Below are 22592 nucleotides of genomic sequence, written 5' to 3'. Positions count from 1 at the left end.
ATATGGACATATTCGCTGGGTATTTTTTTCTGCGCTATATTTCATTACCGTGAATATATAGAAATTGAATCTCTCGCAAATATTATCAACTGTACAGAAAATATAATTTTATCTCGATGTAAAATGTGTATCTAAAGAGTTTTCATTTGCTATCAATTTGTTTTATTGATTTTGTCAGCAAAATATAGAATGGAAACATTCCAGTGTACACGTTTAAAGGGTGCTTAAAAAGATAACATACTGACTCATTTTCTCCATTATATAGGCCAAGGGTAAATGCCGATAATACAGCACCCTGCAATTGTATAATCGTGACTGTACACATTCAAATATCAGTATACGAGTAAAACAGATGATATGGAAGATAGCTATAGAATTAGGAAACTGAATAAGGTTTAGATATAGTCAGGGTCGTATGAAGTCGGGTGTCCAGGAGAGAGACCAACAGTATTTCTGTACTAAATGGAAGGGAAATCGATTATCAAATAAATAGATGATTCTTGTGATGTAAAACTCATTCAGCGACATAGAAATGCACGTCGACATTAAGGTAATCTTGATTATGTCCTACAGTATTCTTGCTGATATATACTAAAGGAAAACATATGTGTGGTTATTATTCTACTTCTTGCAGTAATGAGGCAATGCAATATTAATGCATATGATGCATGAACACCGAACTGCTTCCAGCCCGATCTATTGTAATTAAATATGAACCAAAATCCAACCCTGACATGGGCCCTGATGAGGTAACTTAACAAGGGATCGCAGCTAGACTTTCTCGGTATACAGATTCTTTCTGAGCACAAATCTCATTTCAACTATATGTTTGAAGTTCCCTGCATGCTCCTCTCTTACAGATTCCATTCTCCTTCTTGGCCTGCAAGAGAGAAGACATTATATTTATTGATAAGCAGAAAGTGTTGTCTAGCGATTCTTCTTCATCTTAAATACACGCAGAGGATTACACAAAACAAATTGAGTTACATATCTAAAAACCTTGTAACACAATATGTCTATACGGAAATATGAATTAAACTGCATTAAACAGCTGTTCGATCCTGCTGGTTGAGGGAAGAACAACGTAATTAGTTACAAATATGTTCACTTATAACTTAAAGTGGTAAAGCTGAAAAAACAATTGGTCATCGTAGATCAATCTTCTCTATTCACATTCACGAAGATTAAACACCTTAAACAGCTTAAGAAACTGATGATGATTTAAAATATATGTCTACCTTTCCTGTATATTGGTAACCATCCGTCTTCAGAAATATTTTTCCATCGATCACTGGCTGGAGTGGCAAGGTTGTGGCTTTCCTTCAGTTTGTCGAATTGAACTCTTTCTGTCACTGAGGGTAGGAACGCTTCATCATGGTCTACATCTAAAAACTTCGCCAATTTCACCACATTCTGAAATGTATTCTGTAACATAAAATGTAAATGAACATATAACCATGTACGTTTCATATAAAACAACATTTAACAGAAAATTGATGATACTGGGAATCCAGTAGAAAGTAGAGTCTTGGTGTCTACAAAATTTCCACTGACAGATAATGAAATTCCTAGAATAAAACGACACATGTTGTTTGCTTTTCGACTCGCCCCTCCCCCTCACAACCCCCCACCCCCAACCCCAACCCCCCCAAAAAGCGCCGTTCAACAACGCCTTCGTTTTTTTCGGCCCAAAAATCTAAATTGCAATCATTGCTCTAATAAGTCACCATAGTTCATGGCTAATTATACGGAATAAAAAGTTAAATTATAAGTCCCGTCTGCCATTGGGATATTTATATTGATAAGACACTTAACTCACCTGTTTGAAAGAAAGACTAAGACTGTTGGGACTTTTCCAATCCTCAATGTCTTTTATCCAGGAAAACCATGAACCATTTCCCATGAAACCTATTTAAGAAAATTGTCTGATTGGTTTAACACAATCAAGACACCGCCATGTGTGTCTTATGATTTTGGGGCACACTTTATATTTGTTTCCATTTAAGTCCAATTATCGATAAATGTGCAAGTAATATAATTCTTACATTCTTCAGACATGAATATCTTCAAAAAGCCCTCAAAGGTTCCTTGGTAGCCGACATCGCCCATGTTCCGCATCATATGGTACATGGATACCACAGTATCTTTAGGATGACGGGTGATGGTGATTACTTTCCCTTTTCCTAGCTTTATCTGTTCAGGGAGCAACCGTGAACGCAAGTGGGAGCCAAATGTTCTCGGTGATTGCATTTCCTCAATTACATTAAAGTCTTGAAATTCCATCATTGTAGGTGTTCCGTGATATTTTAAGGATCCTGATCGTAACATCATCACTGTGTTGTAGAGCCAGTGTGTACCTGGGTGATACCAAAAATTACCATTTTTATTGACGTCGCTATTATGACGCCAATATATTTTCTTGAAATGTAATTGCAAGATATATTTACACACTTACAAGATAATAATCAACAGCATGTGTGGTTTAAGGTCCTGACAGGGTCATATTAGGAGACATCAACAGCTAGGTTAATATCAAGATGTGTGTCTCGGGATACCAACAACAAGGGTCATATAGGACGGACATCCTACGCTAGGGTCATATTAGGATACACCAACAGCTAGGGTAATATCAAGATGTGTGTCTCGGGGACAGCAAAAACAAGGGTCATATAGGATGGACATCCATCGCTAGCGTCAAATTAGCTCGGATGTATCGGAAATACCTTCAGCCAGGGTCAAATCAGGAGGGGTGGCTCAAGGACGCAATCGGCTAATGTCGTTGTGGAAAGCAACAACTAGTGTCGTATTAGCACAGGTGTCTCGGGAATACCAATAACTTAGGTCAAATCATAACCTATCTTAATTGCTATCAATAAAAATCCCTGCAGTTTATGAAAAATCTATAAACGAACGAACAAATAAAACCCTAATAGAGCAGGTAGTCACACGATTTGTGTGTCAATTTTATAATTCTATATCCACGTTTATATTTTGTACATTTCTCTAATGAATCAAACTTAAATTTCAAAATATCAGTCTTACGTTTACTATGTTCACCTACGTTTTCTTGTCATGTACGTCTGTGCACATCAATCTAACAATACTGCAATCTAGTTATTTTTGGAAACATTGAACAGTCCTCATAATGGTTCAAAGCAATTATTTACCAGACTTGGGAAAGACAGAAAGAAGTACATCCTCCTCCCTGATTTCGCTGTGGGTTATTTTATCTAGTTGATCTCTAACATTTCCAATAGCTTCAATGTTGAACGGGTATCCTTGGTACCGTTTAAGGTAGATATATAGATAATCTTTATTTCCTCATTTCAATGAGATTAAAAACAAATATATAAGGTGCAGTGAAATGAATTACATAGGTGATATATTATTGATATCGATATTAACAGTTCGTTGTTGATCTAGTTCATGTTTAATTATCACTTTATAATATTGCGTCAATTTTCAAATACATTTTAGGTATCAATTTTGCAATGCATGAGTCACCTCATCTGACCGTTTGCTCCACAATTCACAACCGACTAAGAGAGATAGTGAAATTATCCTTTTCAATATCGACACACTTGTGACGCGACTCATTCCGTTTTTGAGGACTCCCAGTTGAAATGAAGCTATTCAGTTTCTTTCTATTTTTATTAATGGATTCTCGTATAGCAAGATCGCTTTTGAGGTTTTCATTAAAGATGATTCCCGCTTATATTTTTGAATTTTCAATTTGAAGTTGTTCCTGGCCGAGCGATACTTTGCATTTTTTAACGTCGATCCTTCTTTCAGGACGAAAAAGCACAGCTGCACTTTTGGTGGAGTTGTAATTAAGCCTCCATTTACGCGAGTAGTTGTATACAATATTGTTATTGATTAAATAGATTAAAAAACATGTATGATAGTGGTGTGCGGTACCCCCTGTAATATCATATGTGGAGTGAGCAGTGAGTTGTCCACGTGCACGAATTCGATAGTTCCAGGGGATACTGATTCATTGCTGCAATATACTGTGTGTCCGGTATGGCTTGTCCTATCATATTTTGTATTAAAAAATGAATAACAAAACGAAATCTATCCAGAAGTACAGTACGATACCCCAAGTATTACTGAATTGATTGTGTGTAAACTGAATTAATATTCTATAGTCTATTCTTCCTATTATAATCATCTTGTCAATAAAGCAGTAATCTGTTACGGTATAAATGAAGTAACACATAAATATACCGCTCTTTCAGAGATTTCTCCTTGATGTTTAAATCTGCTGAACAAAATCAATCCAAAAGCTCTCACATATAATACACTAATTATAAAATAGTATGATATGTCAGGGGTCTGCATACACCGGTAAGTATATTACCTCACTTAAATCGACAAAAAAAACCACATTTCTTTCAATTGCCACGGTGCATACTATGTACGACTGGTAACGCAAAAGGTTCATCTTCATTCTAGCGTGTCACTCACTATGAATTTAAATCTAAAATACAATAATTTGTGAAAACACAGCCTAACAGGTCCTTTCCTTGCACCTTTTGCAACAGACACCCGACTTGGTCGTGTCACCTTACAACTGGTCGTGTCACCTAACAACTGGTCGTGTCACCTTACAATTGGTCATGTCACCTGTCACCTTACAGTTGATCATTTGACCTGTCACCTTACATTTGGTCATGTCAACTTACAATTCGTCTTGTCACCTTACAATCGATCGTGTAACCTTATAATCGGTTGTGTAACCTTACAGATTTTCTTGCAAATACAATAAAATTGGGTGGGATATATCCCATACCTTACAAATATGGATTAATGAGATATGTATTTACCCCTAAACTCCTATTAAGTCTCATCTAGGTATTTTATTCCGTCCGTATAGACCCTCGCTTTACGCTGCCTATAATAATTATCTTGCAGTGCACACACAAATAACGACACGATGTAAATAATTGCAGTACAGATAAAAGAGTAAATAAGTAAACCGCTTTTAAACTTTTTCTTGTGGCAAACGAATCAAAATACACAAACGATCACTTTACAGACCGAGGTGAAAATGACGCCGACTTGGAGATCGGCTGTTAGGTTTTCATTTTTGAGTGATCCTTCGTTTATTTTACACCATCGCTGACTTTACAAGGAATTAACGGAGAAATAAAAGTTCGCAATACTTACCTGACCAATTGAAATTTAAACGACTCGACTGAAAAAGCAAAAATTAGGCATATCTACAGTTGAGCAGCCAAGCCTTCAAATTTTCTCTGCAAACCGAAACTACCGAAAACAAGCAGCGTCAATTGCAAAACTTAAAAGGACGTAATGCGGTAGATTGCCATTGGTCATGTCGCCTTCCATTTGGTCGTGTCACCTTGCTTACAACTGGTCGTGTCAACATATAAATGGTCGTGTCACCTTACAATCAGTTGGTCACCTTACAATTGGTCGTGTCACCTTACAATCGATCGCGTAACTTGACAGTCGGTCGTGAAACCTTACAATCGATCGTGTAACCTTACAGTCGGTCGTGTAACCTGACAGCCGGTCGTGTAACCTTACAGTCGGTCGTTTAACCTTACAATCGATCTCGTAACCTACAAACGGTTGTGTCACCTTACAGTCGGTCGTGTAACCTTACAATTGGTCGTATCACCTTACTTACAACTGGTCGTGTCAACATATAATTGGTCGTGTTACCTTACAATCGATCGTGAAATCTTACAATTGGTCGTGTCACCTTGCAATTGGTCGTGTTACCTTGCTTACAATTAGTCGTGTCGCCTAACGATTGGACGTGTCACCTTGCTTACAATTGGCCGTGCCAACATACAATAGGTCGTGTAACCGTACAACTGGTCGTGTCACCTTACAGTCGATCATGTAACCTTACAATTGGCCGCGTGGTACCTTACAATTGGTCGGGTCACCTTACAATCGGTCGTGTAACCTTACAATCGATTATGTAACCTTACAACTGGTCGTGTCGTCTTATAATCGGGCGTGTCATCTTACAACTGGTCATGTCACCTTACAATTGTTCGTACCACCTGTCGTACGACTGATATGTGATGGTACTACCGATAGCAGCATGGTCCAACTAATCGTACGACCTTGTTCTACTTTTCAATTCCCACACAAACATGACGGCGTTCTAGGGTAGGATAAATGTTAACATTATGTGAGTATATTTTGTGAGTAAACTGTAGACATTCAGGTCATGTGACATGTTTATTGCTTAAGGAAGACAGTTTATTCGTGAATGCGACTTTCATTTAATACATTTTAATGAATAACAAACAATCAATGAGAATCAAAGGATGCAAAAGTAAACAAATGTTTTTCTTTTGTTTATTTTCATGAAAATATGACAAAAACTGACGTTGATACAAAAGCATTATAATATGATCGAGTGACCAATCGCTCGATTAACAGCGACTTTTAGCGACAAATTTATTACCGATCAAGTGATCGTATAACCCGTTATGGCTGAAGGAAATGTCATATATAATCGGCTACTGTATGTATTTTCGGACGTCTCCAGTTTGAACTGGTCATTATGTCTAAAACACCAATAGCATTAAATGGTATATGTATATTGCATGCAAAAACTATAAGCATGTCTAATTTTAAAAAATGACAATTAATAGGGTCACCGAGAAATGAAAATGTAAACATCGTATTATGACACTCTATTTATTACATGTGCTTTTTAGTAATCTAAATCACTGTGGCACCTCACAACACCTTGGTTGGCACGTAACTTTATCTCTTCTACTCAGTAGGATTACATAACAACTTATGATACCCGGTGTTATATGAGAGCGGACTAGGTCTATAACGAGCCCGATTTTTGTCACTTCTCATATTTGGGTTCTACATTTTCTCCTAAATAGAGGACGAATAAGAAGGCTACCAGACGATAGATGACAGGTGAGTACATCATATATAGAATAATTCGTATTGTGCATACATGATTGGCTAGACAATTGGTTAAATCCCCATGCGCTTGAGAGTAAATATTCTTAAACATAACCATTGATTAAAGATGGTCGGTTTTGTATTCGCTATTCAATTAAACAGTGATCTCGTTAACGCATGTTAAAATTCGTTTTATTTAAGCAAACACGTATTTTGATACGCTTTAAAAAGGCATGTTACTCTGGACGGGTCTAACAGTTGTAAACTAACGTTTCTCATTTGATTCTCGACGGGTGTAACAGTTGGAAGCTAACAACGCTCCATTGATTCTTGATGGATCTAACTGTTCTAAGATAGGAATGCTCTTGTGATTTTCGACGGGTCTTACAGTTGTAAGCTAATATTGCTCCAGTAATTCTTGAAGGTTGTAGCTTTTAATTCTGATTTGTCAGCTTTTAGCTTGTGTGCTAGATGCTAGCTTTACATGTGTTTACTGTTTTCGTTAAATTACAACACATATTCAAACATTCAATTGAAACTGAGAAAAGGCTAACCTAGACTATTTGAAACTTTCATTGACTTCACGTGATATAACCCATTATCATCTACGAGTTTGTAAAATGCAACGTATACTAAAGGTAATACAAAATTTACTTTGTCATGTGCGTGGTTTTAAATAAAAAACGTTGTTGGATTTGTCGTCCTTGCAGTTCTAGCACTATAGTAATATGGAGATACATGGCTTTTGATGATCGGGTCGCTGCGCATGTTCGGCTATTTGCAGTTGCACATTAAAAATACGAAAAATCCCTTTTTAAATAAGTGTTTACATTCGGTTATCCAGTGTCTACTTTACATTGTGTAGATAATCCAAATCATACATACAGACGCGTTCAAGCGTCTTTAAAAGTGTGTACGACAGCTTTCATCATTTACATCTCCCAATTAATATTTCTTCTATCATTTTTGAATTTGGCTAATGGGATGCACTGTGATGATAGAGAAGACAACGTATTGTAATTTACTTCATTATTGATTGCTAATTTCTATGGAAGTATAATCATTATCGGAGTTACTACAAGCTGATAACTTTAAAGGAAATGTTTAATGGCATAAAAAAAGTTGCATCCATCCCGATAACCCAACCCCTTGTGTTAGATGAATGCACGTGGTGAGTTTCTGTCTGTTTTGATTTTGTTTGTGATTGCCTGCTTCTGACAGCACAGAACTGCTTCCGAACTTATAATAGTACATCACTGAACAATCAGATGAAAATCTACCCCAGCCCGGCTCTGATCACGTATGCACTGCAAAAGTGAACGAAGCACGCTTATGCAAAACCTGTTTCTTCAAACTACATCCAGGCCTTGTATCGGTTGACTCCAAAGACTGATATGTAATAACTGTACAAGATGGAACGGCACGTTACCTAGTCACAAAACTGATCTTATTGTTTTCAGATAAACATATGGATTTGATCAGTCTAACGGATGAAAGCAATAATAAGTACAGCTACAAAAGATATAACGGCTATGTATTCATCATGTTACAAAAGACACTCGCTAAAGCTCGTGCCTTTTGTAACTTTAAAAAAAGCTTACGAGTGTGAAATAAAGTCCACATTCAACAAGCACTCGTTGTGTAACCTCTATCTATTGAACGACCCCTTCTAAACATTATGAAGTAAACTCTTCTATACCTTTGTGTGAATATGGACATATTCGCTGTGCATTTTGTTCCCGCGCTATGTTTCATTACCATGCATACATAGAAATTGAATCTCTCGCAAATATTATCAACTGTACAGAAAACCTCATTTTATCTCGATGTAAAAAGTGTATCTAAAGAGTTTTCATTTACTATCAATTTGTTTTATTAATTTTGTCAGCAAAATATAGAATGGAAACATTCCAGTGTGCACGTTTAAAGGGTGCTTCATAAGATAATATCCTGACTCATTTTCTCCATTATATAGGCCAAGGGTAAATGCCGATAACACAGCACCATGACATTGTATAATCGTGACTGTACACATTCAAATATCAGTATACGAGTAAAACAGATGATATGGACGATAGCTATGAAATTAGGATACTGAACAAGGTTTAAATATAGTCAGGGTCGTATGAAGTCGTGTGTCCAGGAGAGACACCAACAGTGTTTCTGTAACTGAATGGAAGGGAAATCGATTATGAAATAAATAGATGATTCTTGTTATGTAAAATACATTCAGCGACATAGAAATGCACGTCGACATTAAGGTAATCTGGATTATGTCCTACAGTATTCTTGCTGATATATACTAAAGGAAAACAGATGTGTGGTTATTGTTCTAGTTCTTGCAGTAATGAGGCAATGTAATATCAATGAATATGATGCATGAACACCGAACTGCTTCCAGCCCGATCTATTGCAATTAAATATGAACCAAAATCCAACCCTGACATGGGCCCTGATGGGGTAACTTAACGAGGGATCGCAGCTAGACTTTCCCGGTATACAGATTCTTTCTGAGCACAAATTTCATTTTAACTATATGTTTGAAGTTCCCTGCATGCTCCTCTCTTACGGATTCCATTCTCCTTCTTGGCCTGCAAGAGAGAAGACATTATATTTATTGACCAGCAGAATGTGTTGTCTAGCGATTCTTCTTCATCTTAAATACACGCAAAGGATTACACAAAACAAATTGAGTAACATATCTAAATACATTGTAACACAATATGTCTATACGGAAATATGAATTAAACTCCATTAAACAGCTGTTCGAACCTGCTGGTTGAGGAATGAACAACATAATTAGTTACAAATATGTTCACCTATTACTTAAAGTGGTAAAGCTGAAAAAACAATTGGTCATCGTAGATCAATCTTCTCTATTCACATTCACGAAGATTAAACATCTTAAACAGCTTAAGAAACTGATGATGATTTAAAATATGTCTACCTTTCCTGTATATTGGTAACCGTCCGTCTTCAGAAATATTTTCCATCGATCACTGGCTGGAGTGGCAAGGTTGTGGCTTTCCTTCAGTTTGTCGAATTGAACTCTTTCTGTCACTGAGCGTAGGAACGCTTCACCATGGTCTACATTTAAAAACTTCGCCAATTTCACCACACTCTGAAATGCATTCTGCAACATTAAATGTTAATGAACATATAACCATGTACGTTTCATATAAAACATTTAACAGAAAATTGATGATACTGGGAATCCAATAGAAAGTCGAGTCTTGGTGTCTACAAAATTTCCACTGACAGATAATGAAATTCCTAGAATAAAACGACACCTGTTTTTTGCTTTTCGACTCGCCCCTCCCCCTCACAACCCCCACCCCCAACCCCCCCCCCCCCCCCCCCCCAAAAAGCGCCGTTCAACAACGCCTTCGTTTTTTTCGGCCCAAAAATCTAAATTGCAATCATTGCTCTAATAAGTCACCATAGTTCGTGGCTAATTATACGGAATAAAAAGTTAAATTATAAGTCCCGTCTGCCATTGGGATATCTATATTGATAAGACACTTAACTCACCTGTTTGAAGTCTTCGTAAGAAAGACTAAGACTGTTAGGACTTTTCCAATCCTCCATGTCTTTTATCCAGGAAAACCATGAACCATTTCCCATGAAACCTGTTTAAGAAAATTGTCTGATTGATTTAACATGATCACGACACAGCCATGTGTGTCTTATGATTTTGGGGCACACTTTATATTTGTTTCCATTTAAGTCCAATTATCAATGAATGTGCAAGTAATATAATTCTTACATTCTTCAGACATGATATCTTCAAAAAGCCCTCAAAGGTTCCTTGGTAGCCGACATCGCCCATGTTCCGCATCATATGGTACATGGATACCACAGTATCTTTAGGATGACGAGTGATGGTGATTACTTTCCCTTTTCCTAGCTTTATCTGTTCAGGGAGCAACCGTGAACGCAAGTGGGAGCCAAATGTTCTCGGTGATTGCATTTCCTCAATTACATTAAAGTCTTGAAATTCCATCATTGTAGGTGTTCTGTGATATTTCAAGGATCCTGATCGCAACATCATCAATGTGTTGTAGAGCCAGTGTGTACCTGGGTGATACCAAAAATTACCATTTTTATTGACGTCGCTTTTATGACGCCAATATATTTTCTTGAAATGTAATTGCAAGATATATTTACACACTTACAAGATAATAATCAACAGCATTTGTGGTTTAAGGTCCTGACAGGGTCATATTAGGAGACACCAACAGCTAGGGTAATATCAAGATGTGTGTCTCGGGGACAGCAAAAACAAGGGTCATATAGGATGGACATCCATCGCTAGCGTCAAATTAGCTCGGATGTATCGGAAATACCTTCAGCCAGGGTCAAATCAGGACGGGTGGCTCAAGGACGCAATCGGCTAATGTCGTATTAGCTAGGATCATACTAGGACGTATGTCTTGTGGAAAGCAAGAACTAGTGTCGTATTAGCACAGGTGTCTCGGGAATACCAATAACTAAGGTCAAATCATAACCTATCTTAATTGCCATCAATAAAAATCCCTGCAGTTGATGAAAAATATATAAACGAACGAACAAATAAAACCCCAATAGAGCAGGTAGTCACACGATTTGTGTGTCAATTTTATAATTCTATATCCACGTTTATATTTTGTACATTTCTCTAATGAATCAAACTTAAATTTCAAAATATCAGTCTTATGTTTACTAGTTCACCTACGTTTTCATGTCATGTACGTCCGTGCACATCAATCTAACAATACTGCAATCTAGTTTTTTTTGGAAACATTGAACAGTCCTCATAATGGTTCAAAGCAATTATTTACCAGACTTGGGAAAGACAGAAAGAAGTACATCGTCCTCCCTGATTTCGCTGTGGGTTATTTTATCTAGTTGATCTCTAACATTTCCAATAGCTTCAATGTTGAACGGGTATCCTTGGTACCGTTTAAGGTAGATAGATAGATAATCTGTATTTCCTCATTTCAATGAGATTACAAACAAATATATATGGTGCAGTGAAATGAATTACATAGGTGATATATTATTGATATCGATATTAACAGTTCGTTGTTGATCTAGTTCATGTTTAATTATCACTTTATAATATTGCGTCAATTTTCAAATACATTTTAGGTATCAATTTTGCAATGCATGAGTCACCTCATCTGACCGTTTGTCAAGAATATATTGTGTTTGTTCTATTTCACTCAATTCCGTGAATTTCACGTAGTCGGTGACAGGGAGGAAATTGACAATTGACTCTAGAATCAAGTCTCTTTCAGCGAAGAGAATGTGGCATTCAATGAGGAAATGGACCAGTATATCAGTTACCATTTTACCACATAGCTTACAGACGACGCGATAGACTATAGACTTCCGAGACAAATGAGAGCTGTATTCCAAAAGGGATGCATATCTAGTTTGAAATGAACACTGCTGAAAATACGCAAACCATTCTTTCCTGCCAATGATTCTCTTCATTTCTTTTCTTCATACGTCTGTAACACTCTTTTGATGAACTGTTTCTATGGACCTTTAGATGGAATGTCATCATCTGTGTTGCATAATCTGAAGAATGCCTCTATATTATTCTTTTCCATTATCTTATGTACGTCCAGTATAAATCCTAATGAACGCTTCTTGTTGGTCGAATATGTTGTCAATCTTGTGTCAACAATTTGTTTCCATAGAAAAACATCATCTCCTGTACATAGCTTATGCCAAAGGAAAAGCTTGGACTGTTGAATTTCCGTGTTAATCTCACGAAGGCCTAATGAAGCGATGGTTACTGCGTTCGGAGAAAGAGTGAAGAAACCTTGTGTTCTACGTGCGGCTTTACGCTGGAATATTTCGATGTTATTTAACGAATAGTTAGAAAAATTGCTCCACAATTCACATCCGAATAAGAGAGATAGTGAAATTATCCTTTTCAATATCGACACACTTGTGACGCGACTCATTCCGTTTTTGAGGACTCCCAGTTGAAATGAAGCTATTCAGTTTCTTTCTATTTTTATTAATGGATTCTCGTATAGCAAGATCGCTTTTGAGGTTTTCATAAAAGATGATTCCCGCGTATATTTTTGAATTTTCAATTGGAAGTTGTTCCTGGCCGAGCGATACTTTGCATTTTCTAACGTCGATCCTTCTTTCAGGACGAAAAAGCACAGCTGCACTTTTGGTGGAGTTGTAGTTAAGCCTCCATTTACGCGAGTAGTTGTATACAATATTGTTATGTTGATTTAATAGATTAAAAAACATGTATGATAGTGGCGTGCGGCACCCCCTGTAATAGCATATGTGGAGTGAGCAGTGAGTTGTCCACGTGCACGAATTCTATAGATCTAGGGGATACTGATTCATTGCTGCAATATACTGTGTGTCCGGTATGGCTTGGCCTATCATGTTTTGTATTAAAAAATGAATAACAAAACGAAATCTATCCAGTAGTGCATTACGATACCTCAAGTATTACTGAATTGATTGTGGGTTAACTAAATTGATATGCTATAGTCTGTTCTTCCTATTTTAATGATATTGGCAATAAAGCATTAATATGTTATGGTATAAATGAAGTAACATATGTAAATATACCGCTCATTTAGAGAAATCAATCCAAAAGCTCTCACATATAATACACTAAGTATATAGTTTACAAAATAGTATGATATGTCAGGGGTCTACATACAACGGTACGTACGGTAAGTATGTCACCTCACTTAAATCGACAAAAAAAACCCAACACATTTATTTCAATTGATACGCCGCATACTATGTACAACTGGTATCGCAAATGGTTCATCTTCACTCTTCACACTATGAGTTTACATCTAAAACACAATAATATGTGAAAACACAGCCTAACAGGTCCTTTTGTACACCACTTGCATCAGACACCCGACTTGGTCGTGTCACCTTACAACTGGTCGTGTCATCTAACAACTGGTCGTGTCACCTTACACTTGGTCATGCTACCTGTCACCTTACAATTGATCGTGTGACCTGTCACCTTACATTTGGTCATGTCAACTTACAATTGGTCGTGTAACTTTACAATAGGTGGTGTAATCTAATAATCGGTCGTGTCATCTTACAACTGTTCGTGTCATCTTACCTTTGCTTGATGTATCTGTTACGACAGTTTCTAGGACAATAAATACAGGTGTACCATGTGATTTCCTATTTGTAAAGAGGAATGCCTCGTTTAACTCGGTCTGTATATATCTCGGCAACGAAGTCATTGACATAAAAGTCTTTCAATTTGAACAACATGTTCTGTTGCCAAAGGTTCACGTCAAACTTCACTCTTTGAATTGATATTTCTCCATGTCCTGATCAGCCATTATATGAAAACAAAATGTTATCAATCAAGATGTATCTTGACATTTAGCCCGAATTTCCTCTGGCCCCGACACAATGTCTGGTGTAGGGCCGGAGCGCATAACTTATGAAAAAGTGGAATTCCCCGACATTGTTTGGTGTCGCTAAGATTTTAGTGCAAATACAATAAAATCGAGTGGGACATATCACCTACCTTACAAATATGGATTAATGAGATATTTATTTACCCCTTAACTCTCATTTAGTCTCATCTAGGTATTTTATTCCGTCGATCAGTATAGATCCTCGCTTTACGCTGTCTATAATATTTATCTTGCAGTGCACATACAAATAACGACACGATGTAAATAATTAAAGTACTGATAAACGAGCAAAAAGTAAACCACCTTTAAAACCTTTTTGAGGCAAACGGATCAAAATACACAAACGGTCACTTTACAGACCGAGGTGACAATGACGCCAGCTTAGAGATCAGCTGTTAGGTTCTCATCTTTGAGTGATCCACCGATTATTTTACACCATCGCCTACTTTACAATGAAATAATGGAGAAATAAAAGTTCGCAATACACTTACCTGACTAATTAAAACTCAAACGACTCGACTGAAATAGCAAAAAGTAGGCATATCTATAACTGAGCAGCCAAGCTGACACATTTTCTCTGCAAACCAGAACTACCGAAAACAAGCAGCTCCAATCGCGAAAATTAAAGGGACATAATGCGGTAGATTACCATTGGTCGTGTCGCCTTACATTTAGTCGTGTCAACTTGCTTACAACTGGTCGTGTCAACATGCAATCGATTGTGTAACCTTACCATTGGTCGTGTCAACATAAATTCGATCGTGTAACCTTACAACTTGTTTTGTCACCTTACAATTGGTCGTGTCACCTTACAATGGGTCATGTCACCTTACAATTGGTCAGGGACACCTTACAATTGGTCATGTCACCTTGCAATGGGTCGTGTCACCTTGCAATGGGTCGTGTCACCTTACAATTGGTCGGGTCACCTTACAATGGGTCGTGTCACCTTACAATTGGCCATGTCACCTTACAATTGGTCGGGACACCTTACAATTGGTCGTGTCACCTTGCAACTGGTCGTGTCACCTTACAATGGGTCATGTCACCTTACAATGGGTCATGTCACCTTACAATGGGTCATGTCACCTTAGAATTGGTCGGGACACCTTATAATTGGTCGTGTCACCTTGCAATGGGTCGTGTCACCTTGCAATGGGTCGTGTCACCTTACAATTGGTCGGGTCACCTTACAATGGGTCGTGTCACCTTGCAATGGGTCGTGTCACCTTACAATTGGAGGGTCACCTTACAAATGGTGGATCACCTTACAAATAGTGGGTCACCTTACAATAGGTCGTGTCACCTTACAATTGGTCGTGTCACCTTGTTTACAACTGTTCCTGTCACCTTACAATTGTTCATACCGCCTGTCGTACGACTGATATGCAATGGTACCACCGATAGCAGCATGGTCCAACTTATCGTACGACCTTTTTCTAATTTTCGATGTCGACAAAACATGACGGCGTTCTACGGTTGGAAAATGTTTACATTATGTGAGTATATTTATTCATGAATATGGCTTTCATTTATACATTTTCATGAATATCAAACAATCGATGAGAATCAAAGGATGCAAAAGTAAACAAATGTTTTTTCGTTGTTTATCTTTATGAACATATGACAAAAACTGACGTTGATACAAAAGCATTATAATATGATCGAGTGACCAATCGCTCGATTAACAGCGACTTTTTGCGACAAATTTATTACCGATCAAGTGATCGTATAACCCGTTATGGCTGAAGGAGATGTCATATATAATCGGCTGTTGTATGTATTTTCGAGTCTCCAGTGTGAACTGGTCATTATGTCTAAAACATCAATAGCATTAAATGGTATATGTATATTGCATGCAAATACTTTAAGCATTTCTAATTAAAAAACACAACAAAAAAAAAAAAAAAAAAAAACAACAATAGGGTCACCGAGAAATGAAAATGTAAAGATCGTATTATGACACTCTATTTATAACATGTGCTTTTTAGTATTCTAGAGCACTGTGACACGTCACAACACCTTGGGCTTCACATAATTTTATCTCTTCTACTCAGAAGTTACGTAACGTAGGACTACACAACAGCTAATGTTACCCGGTGTTATATGAGTGCGGACTAGGTCTATAACGAACCCGATTTTTGTCACTTCTCATATTTGGGTTCTACATTTTCTGCAAAATAGAGGTAGAATAAGAAGGCTGCCAGACGATAATTGACAGGTGAGTGCATCATATTAAATAATTCGTATTGTGCATACATTATTGATTAGACAATTGGTTAAATCCCCCCCCCCCCCCATGCGCTTTGAGAGTAAATATTCTTTAAAATAACCATTGTTTAAAGATGGCCGGTTTGTATTCACTATTCAATTAAACAGTCATCTCGTGAACGCATGTTAAAATTCGTTAAAATTTTGATACGCTTTTAAAGGCATATTATTAGGAACGGTCTAACAGTTGTAAACTAACTTTTCTCATGTAATTCTCGGACGGGTGTAACATTTGGAAGCTAGCAATGCTCCAATGATTCTTGATGGACCTAACTGTTGTAAGCTAACAATGATCCTTTGATTTTAGACGGGTCTTACAGTTGTAAGCTAATATTGCTCCTGTCATTCTAGGAGGTTGTAGCTTTTTTTCTGAATTGTCTGATTTTAGCTTGTGTGCTAGATGATTGCATTATATGTGTTTACTGTTTTCGTTAAATTACAACACATATTCAAACATTCAATTGAAACTGAGAAAAGGCTAACCTAGACTATTTTGAACTTTCATTGACTTCATGCGATATAACCCATTATCATCAACGCTTTTGTAAACTGCAACGTATACTAAAGGTAATACACAATTTACTCAAATAATACAAAAAATCCTTTAAAGATTTAAATAGGTGTATATATTCGGTTTTCCGGTGTCTACTATACATTGTGTAGATAAACCAAATCATACATACAGATGCGTTTATTGACGGATTCAAACATCTTTAAAAGTGTGTACGACAGCTTTCATCATTTACAATTCCCAATTAATATTTCTTCTATCATTTTTGAATTTGGCTAATGTGATGCACTGTGATGATAGAGAAGACAACGTATTGTAATTTACTTCATTATTGATTGCTAATTTTCATGGAAGTATAATCATTATTGGAGTAACTTCAAGCTGATAACTTTAAAGTAAATGTGCAATGGCATGTTTTGGTGTTGCATCCATCCCGATAACCCAACCCATTGTGCTAGATGAATGCATGTGGTGAGTTTCTGTCTGTTTAGATTTTGTTTGTGATTGCCTGCTTCTGACAGCACAGAACTGCTTCCGAACTTATAAAAGTACATCACTGAACAATCAGATGAAAATCTACCCCCGCCCGGCTCTGATCTCTTATGCACTGCACAAGTGAACGTAGCACACATATGCAAAACCTGTTTCTTCAAACTACATCCATGACTTGTATCGGTTGACTCCACAGACTGATATGCAATAACTGTGCAAGATGGAACGGCACGTTACTTAGTCACAAAACTTCTTTTTTTTTTCCAGATAAACATATCGATTTTGTCAGTCTCACGGATGAAAGCAATAATAAGTACAGCTATAAAAGATATAACGACTATATATTCATCAAGTTACAAAAGACACTATCTAAAGCTCGTCTCTTTTGTAACTTTAAAAAAAAGCTTACTAGTGTGAAATAAAGTCCGTATTCAAGAAGCACTCATTGTGTAACCTATATCTATTGCACGACCCCTTCTAAACATTGTGCAGTAAACTCTTCTATACCTTTGTGTGGATATGGACACATTCGCTGTGTATTTTTTTACCACGTTAAAAGGGTGCTTCAAAAGATAACATACTGATATAGGCCAAGGGTAAATGCCGATAACACAGCACCCTGCAATTGCATAATCGTGACTATACATTCAAATATCAGTTTACGAGTAAAACAGGTGATATGGAAGATAGCTATAGAATTAGGATACTGAATAAGATCTAAATATAGCCAGGGTCATATGAAGTCGGGTGTCCAGGAGAGACACCAACAGTGTTTCTGTACTAAATGGAAGGGAAATCGATTATGAAATAAATAGATAATTCTTGTTATGTAAAATCCATTCAGCGACATAGAAATGCACGTCGGCATTTAGGCAATCTTGATTATGTTCTACATTATTCTTGCTGTTATATACTATAGGAAAACAGATGTGTGGTTATTGTTCTAGTTCTTGCAATAATGAGGCAATGTAATATTAATGAATATGATGCATGAACATCGAACTGCTTCCAGCCCGAACTATTGCAATTAAATATGAACCAAAATCCAACCCTGACATGGGCCCTGGTGGGGTAACTTAACAATGGATCGCAGCTAGACTTTCCCGGTATACAGATTCTTTTTAGCACAAAATTCATTTTAACTATATGTTTGAAGTTCCCTGCATGCTCCTCTCTTACGGATTCAATCTATCAGAAATCCTCCTTCGTCCGTTATTACGTTCTGGCAGTTACTAGAATACTCGCCAAACATGTCACTGTTCGAAACATGCCATGCATGGCAAAGACCCGTAACGAATATGTCCTGGTTGTGTCAAAATCCGATTAGTTCTCGTGAGAAGTTGTGAAATCCATGACATTCTCGTTTTTAGAATATGCCACGAAATAGTTTCTACTTTAATGAAGTTGATAAATATCTGTGAAACTTTATTTTGATTATCATAGTCTATTCCGATATCCAGCTGACATGTTTGTTAGTTTTGATGATAAAAGATAGGGTCACATGAGGACGAGTTTCAATGAAACACCAACGGAAGAAAATCACAGGACAAAGGAATAATATCAAGTTCCCATGTACATTTATTAAATTGGAACATCACATTTATCATCACAATATAATGTCACACATAACATGTTATTATGCTGCTTGAGTGAAATGCGACGAAGAGCTGTAACTTAATGGGTTATCTTAATTATCTGTATTTTTAATACTGTTGATTAATTTTACAAGTATCATTTGTTAAGTAAAATTAACAATGATAAGATGAAATGACAATGACAATAACAACAATAGTTAAATTGCTAGCTTTTGTTTAATAAAAAGTGTCCGCGATGCTTCGACTATATCGAGAAGCATCAAGTCCCATATGCATTGAATATATAAAGCTTATATTTAAACTAAACTGATAAACGTATTGAGTATATATTGTATATTACAATGTATACATATATGAGCAGTTTTCTCCATGGTTGATACAAAATTATTCCAAGCTAATTTTAATTTTTAGACCCAGTTCCTCTACCTTTTCATTGTATATTTTATCAAACTGTTCACTTTGGGCAACAGTGAACATGTTTTTCCATTCTCCTACATGGCCTGCAAGAGAGAAGACATTATATTTATTGACCAGCAGAAAGTGTTGTCTAGCGATTCTTCTTCATCTTAAATACACGCAAAGTATTACACAAAACAAATGGAGTAACATATCTAAAAACCTTGTAACACAATATGTCTATACGGAAAGATGAATTAAACTGCATTAAACAGCTGTTCGATTCTGCTGGTGGAGGAAAGAACAACGTAATTAGTTACAAATATGTTCACTTATAACTTAAAGTGGTAAAGCTGGATAAAACAACAATTGGTCATCGTTAATCAGTCTTCTCTATTTACATTCACCAAGATTAAACACCTTAAACAGCTTTAGAAACTGATGAGGATTTAAAATCTATGTCTACCTTTCCTGTATATTGGTAACCGTCCGTCTTCAGAAATATTTTTCCATCGATCACTGGCCGGAGTGGCGAGGTTGTGGCTTTCCTTCAGTTTGTTGAATTGAACACTTTCTGCCACTGACCGTAGGAACGCTTCATCATGGTCTACATCTAAAAACTTGGCCAATTTCACCACATTCTGAAATGTATTCTGTAACATAAATGTAAATGAACATATAACCATGTACGTATCATATAAAACAACATTTAACATTAAATTATTTATACAGGGAATCTAGTGGAAAGTCGAGCCTTGGTGGCTACAAAGTTATACTACTGACAGATTATGAAATTCCTAGAATAAAACGACACTTGCTTTTTGCTTTTCGACTTGCTCCTCCCCTTCACCCCCCCCCCCCCCCCCCCTCCAAAAAAAGCGCCGTTCAATAACGTTTTCTTTTATTTCGGCCCAAAAATCTAAATTGCAATTATTGCTCTAATAAGTCACCATAGTTCATGGCTAATTATACGGATTAAAAAGTTAAATTATAAGTCCAGTCTGTCATTGGGGTTATTTATATCAAGACACTTAACTCACCTGTTTGAAGTCTTCGTAAGAAAGACTAAGACTGTTGGGACTTTTCCAATCCTCCATGTCTTTTACCCAGGAAAACCATGAACCATTTCCCATGAAACCTATTTAAGAAAATTGTCTGATTGGTTTAACACAATCAAGACACCGCCATGTGTGTCTTATGATTTTGGGGCACACTTTATATTTGTTTCCATTTAAGTCAAATTATCAAATTAAATGTGCAAATAATATAATTCTTACTTTCTTCAGACATGAATATCTTCAAAAAGCCCTCAAAGGTTCCTTGGTAGCCGATATCTCCCATGTTCCGCATCATATGGTACATGGATACCACAGTATCTTTAGGATGACGGGTGATGGTGATTACTTTCCCTTTTCCTAGCTTCATCTGTTCAGGGAGGAACCGGAAACGCATGTGGGAGCCAAATGTTCTCGGTGATTGCATTTCCTCAATTACATTGAAGTCTTGAAATTCCATCATTGTCGGTGTTCCGTGATATTTCAAGGATCCTGATCGTAACATCATCACAGTGTTGTAGAGCCAGTGTGTACCTGGGCGATACAAAAATTACCATTTTTATTGACGTCGCTATTATGACACCAATATATTTCCTTGAAATGTAATTACAAGATATATTTACACACTTACAAGATAATACTCAACAGCATTTGTGGTTTAATGTTCTACCAGGGTTATATTAGGAGACATCAACAGCTAGGTTAATATCAACATGTTGTGTCTCGGGATACCAACAACAAAGGTCATATAGGACGGACATCCTACGCTAGGGTCATATTAGGAGACACCAACAGCTAGAGTACTATCAAGATGTGTCACGGGGACACCAACACAAGGGTCATATATGACGAACATCCTACGCAAGGGTCGTATTAGGAGACACCAACAGCTAGGGTGATATCATGATGTGTGTCTCGGGGACACCAACAACAAGGGTCATATAGGAAGGTCATCAACCGGGTGTATCGGAGACACCTACAGCCAGAGTCAAATCAAGACGGGTGGCTGAAGGACGCAATCAGCTACTGTTGTATTAGTTCGGGTGTCTGCAGGACACCCACAGCTGGGGTCATACTCGGACGCATGTCTTTTGGAAAGCAACAACTAGCGTCGTATTAGGACAGGTACCTAGTATATGAATCGTTTAAATAGGTTGGGATATTTTCACTTTTTGCGAGTTCGGGTTTATAACAACGCGATATATACTTTATTGTCACCCTGCTCATAAAAAAACAACTAATTAACAATTATTTTGTTCGGACTTTATCAGCAAGAAATCTCTCAAAACAAAATCGCAATTAATCAGGAAGACGCACTATTAGTGTGTCAGTTTTATAATTTTATATCAATGTTCATGATTTGTACATTTCTTTAAAGAATCAAACTTTAATTTCAAAATATCCGACTTCCATTTACTATGTTCACCTATGTTTTCATGTCATGTACGTTTGTGAATATCAATCTAAGAATACTGAAATCTATTTTTTTTAAACATTGATCGGTCTTCATAATGGTTCAAAGCAATTATTTACCAGACTTGGGAAAGACAGAAAGAAGTACATCGTCCTCCCTGATTTCGCGGTGGGCTATTTTATCCAGTTGATCTCTCACATTTCCAATAGCTTCAATGTTGAACGGGTATCCTTGATACCGTTTAAAGGTATACTTATTGTCCTGTTCATCGACGATGGTTACAAGATCCATGTTGATTACTGATGGCAACTAAAACTAATTGAAAAGAAAATCACAGTTACTGTAAGTATGTTCATTGTTCGTTGATAAACAACTCCTAATGATTATATCTTTCTTCAAAACAAGACGCAAGCTTTTATTTATTTTCCATATTTGTCTACATCTCCTTGAACCATAGAACATAATCAATATCATTTATCCTCCCCAAGTTTTGCTTTAGACGATATTGGGATTAGTAGTGCAGTATTA

The 22592-nt window shown here is 36.9% G+C and overlaps 1 protein-coding gene across 1 annotated transcript; it reads right to left on the bottom strand.

Annotated features, from left to right (window-relative positions):
• Window positions 1-771: 771 nt before the first annotated feature.
• LOC117328433 lies at window positions 772-22355 on the bottom strand. Its single transcript, XM_033885962.1, has 11 exons — window positions 22184-22355; window positions 20873-21184; window positions 20636-20733; window positions 20062-20248; window positions 10441-10538; window positions 9857-10042; window positions 9479-9500; window positions 2046-2357; window positions 1820-1908; window positions 1259-1425; window positions 772-880 (listed from the first exon to the last, which is right to left on the bottom strand). The coding sequence occupies exons 1-11, from the start codon at window positions 22353-22355 to the stop codon at window positions 772-774; spliced, it is 1752 nt and encodes a 583-aa protein (XP_033741853.1).
• Between the last annotated feature and the right edge of the window lie 237 nt (window positions 22356-22592).

The sequence above is a fragment of the Pecten maximus genome, chromosome 5, assembly GCF_902652985.1.
Source record: "Pecten maximus chromosome 5, xPecMax1.1, whole genome shotgun sequence".
Classification (NCBI taxonomy): domain Eukaryota; kingdom Metazoa; phylum Mollusca; class Bivalvia; order Pectinida; family Pectinidae; genus Pecten; species Pecten maximus.
Note: the sequence above shows the minus strand (reverse complement) of the source record. Positions and strands in the feature narration are given on the sequence as shown.

What these genes read in the sequence shown, in the direction of transcription:
- LOC117328433 (XM_033885962.1), bottom strand. Translation starts at nt 22,355, where the DNA reads ATGGATCTTGTAACCATCGTCGATGAACAGGACAATAAGTATACCTTT. An exon ending in TTCTGTCTTTCCCAAGTCTG is followed by an intron (nt 21,185 to 22,183) that starts GTAAATAATTGC and finishes TGTATCGCCCAG; the next exon opens with GTACACACTGGCTCTACAAC. An exon ending in CAAGAAGGAGAATGGAATCC is followed by an intron (nt 2,358 to 9,478) that starts GTAAGAGAGGAG and finishes GGTATCACCCAG; the next exon opens with GTACACACTGGCTCTACAAC.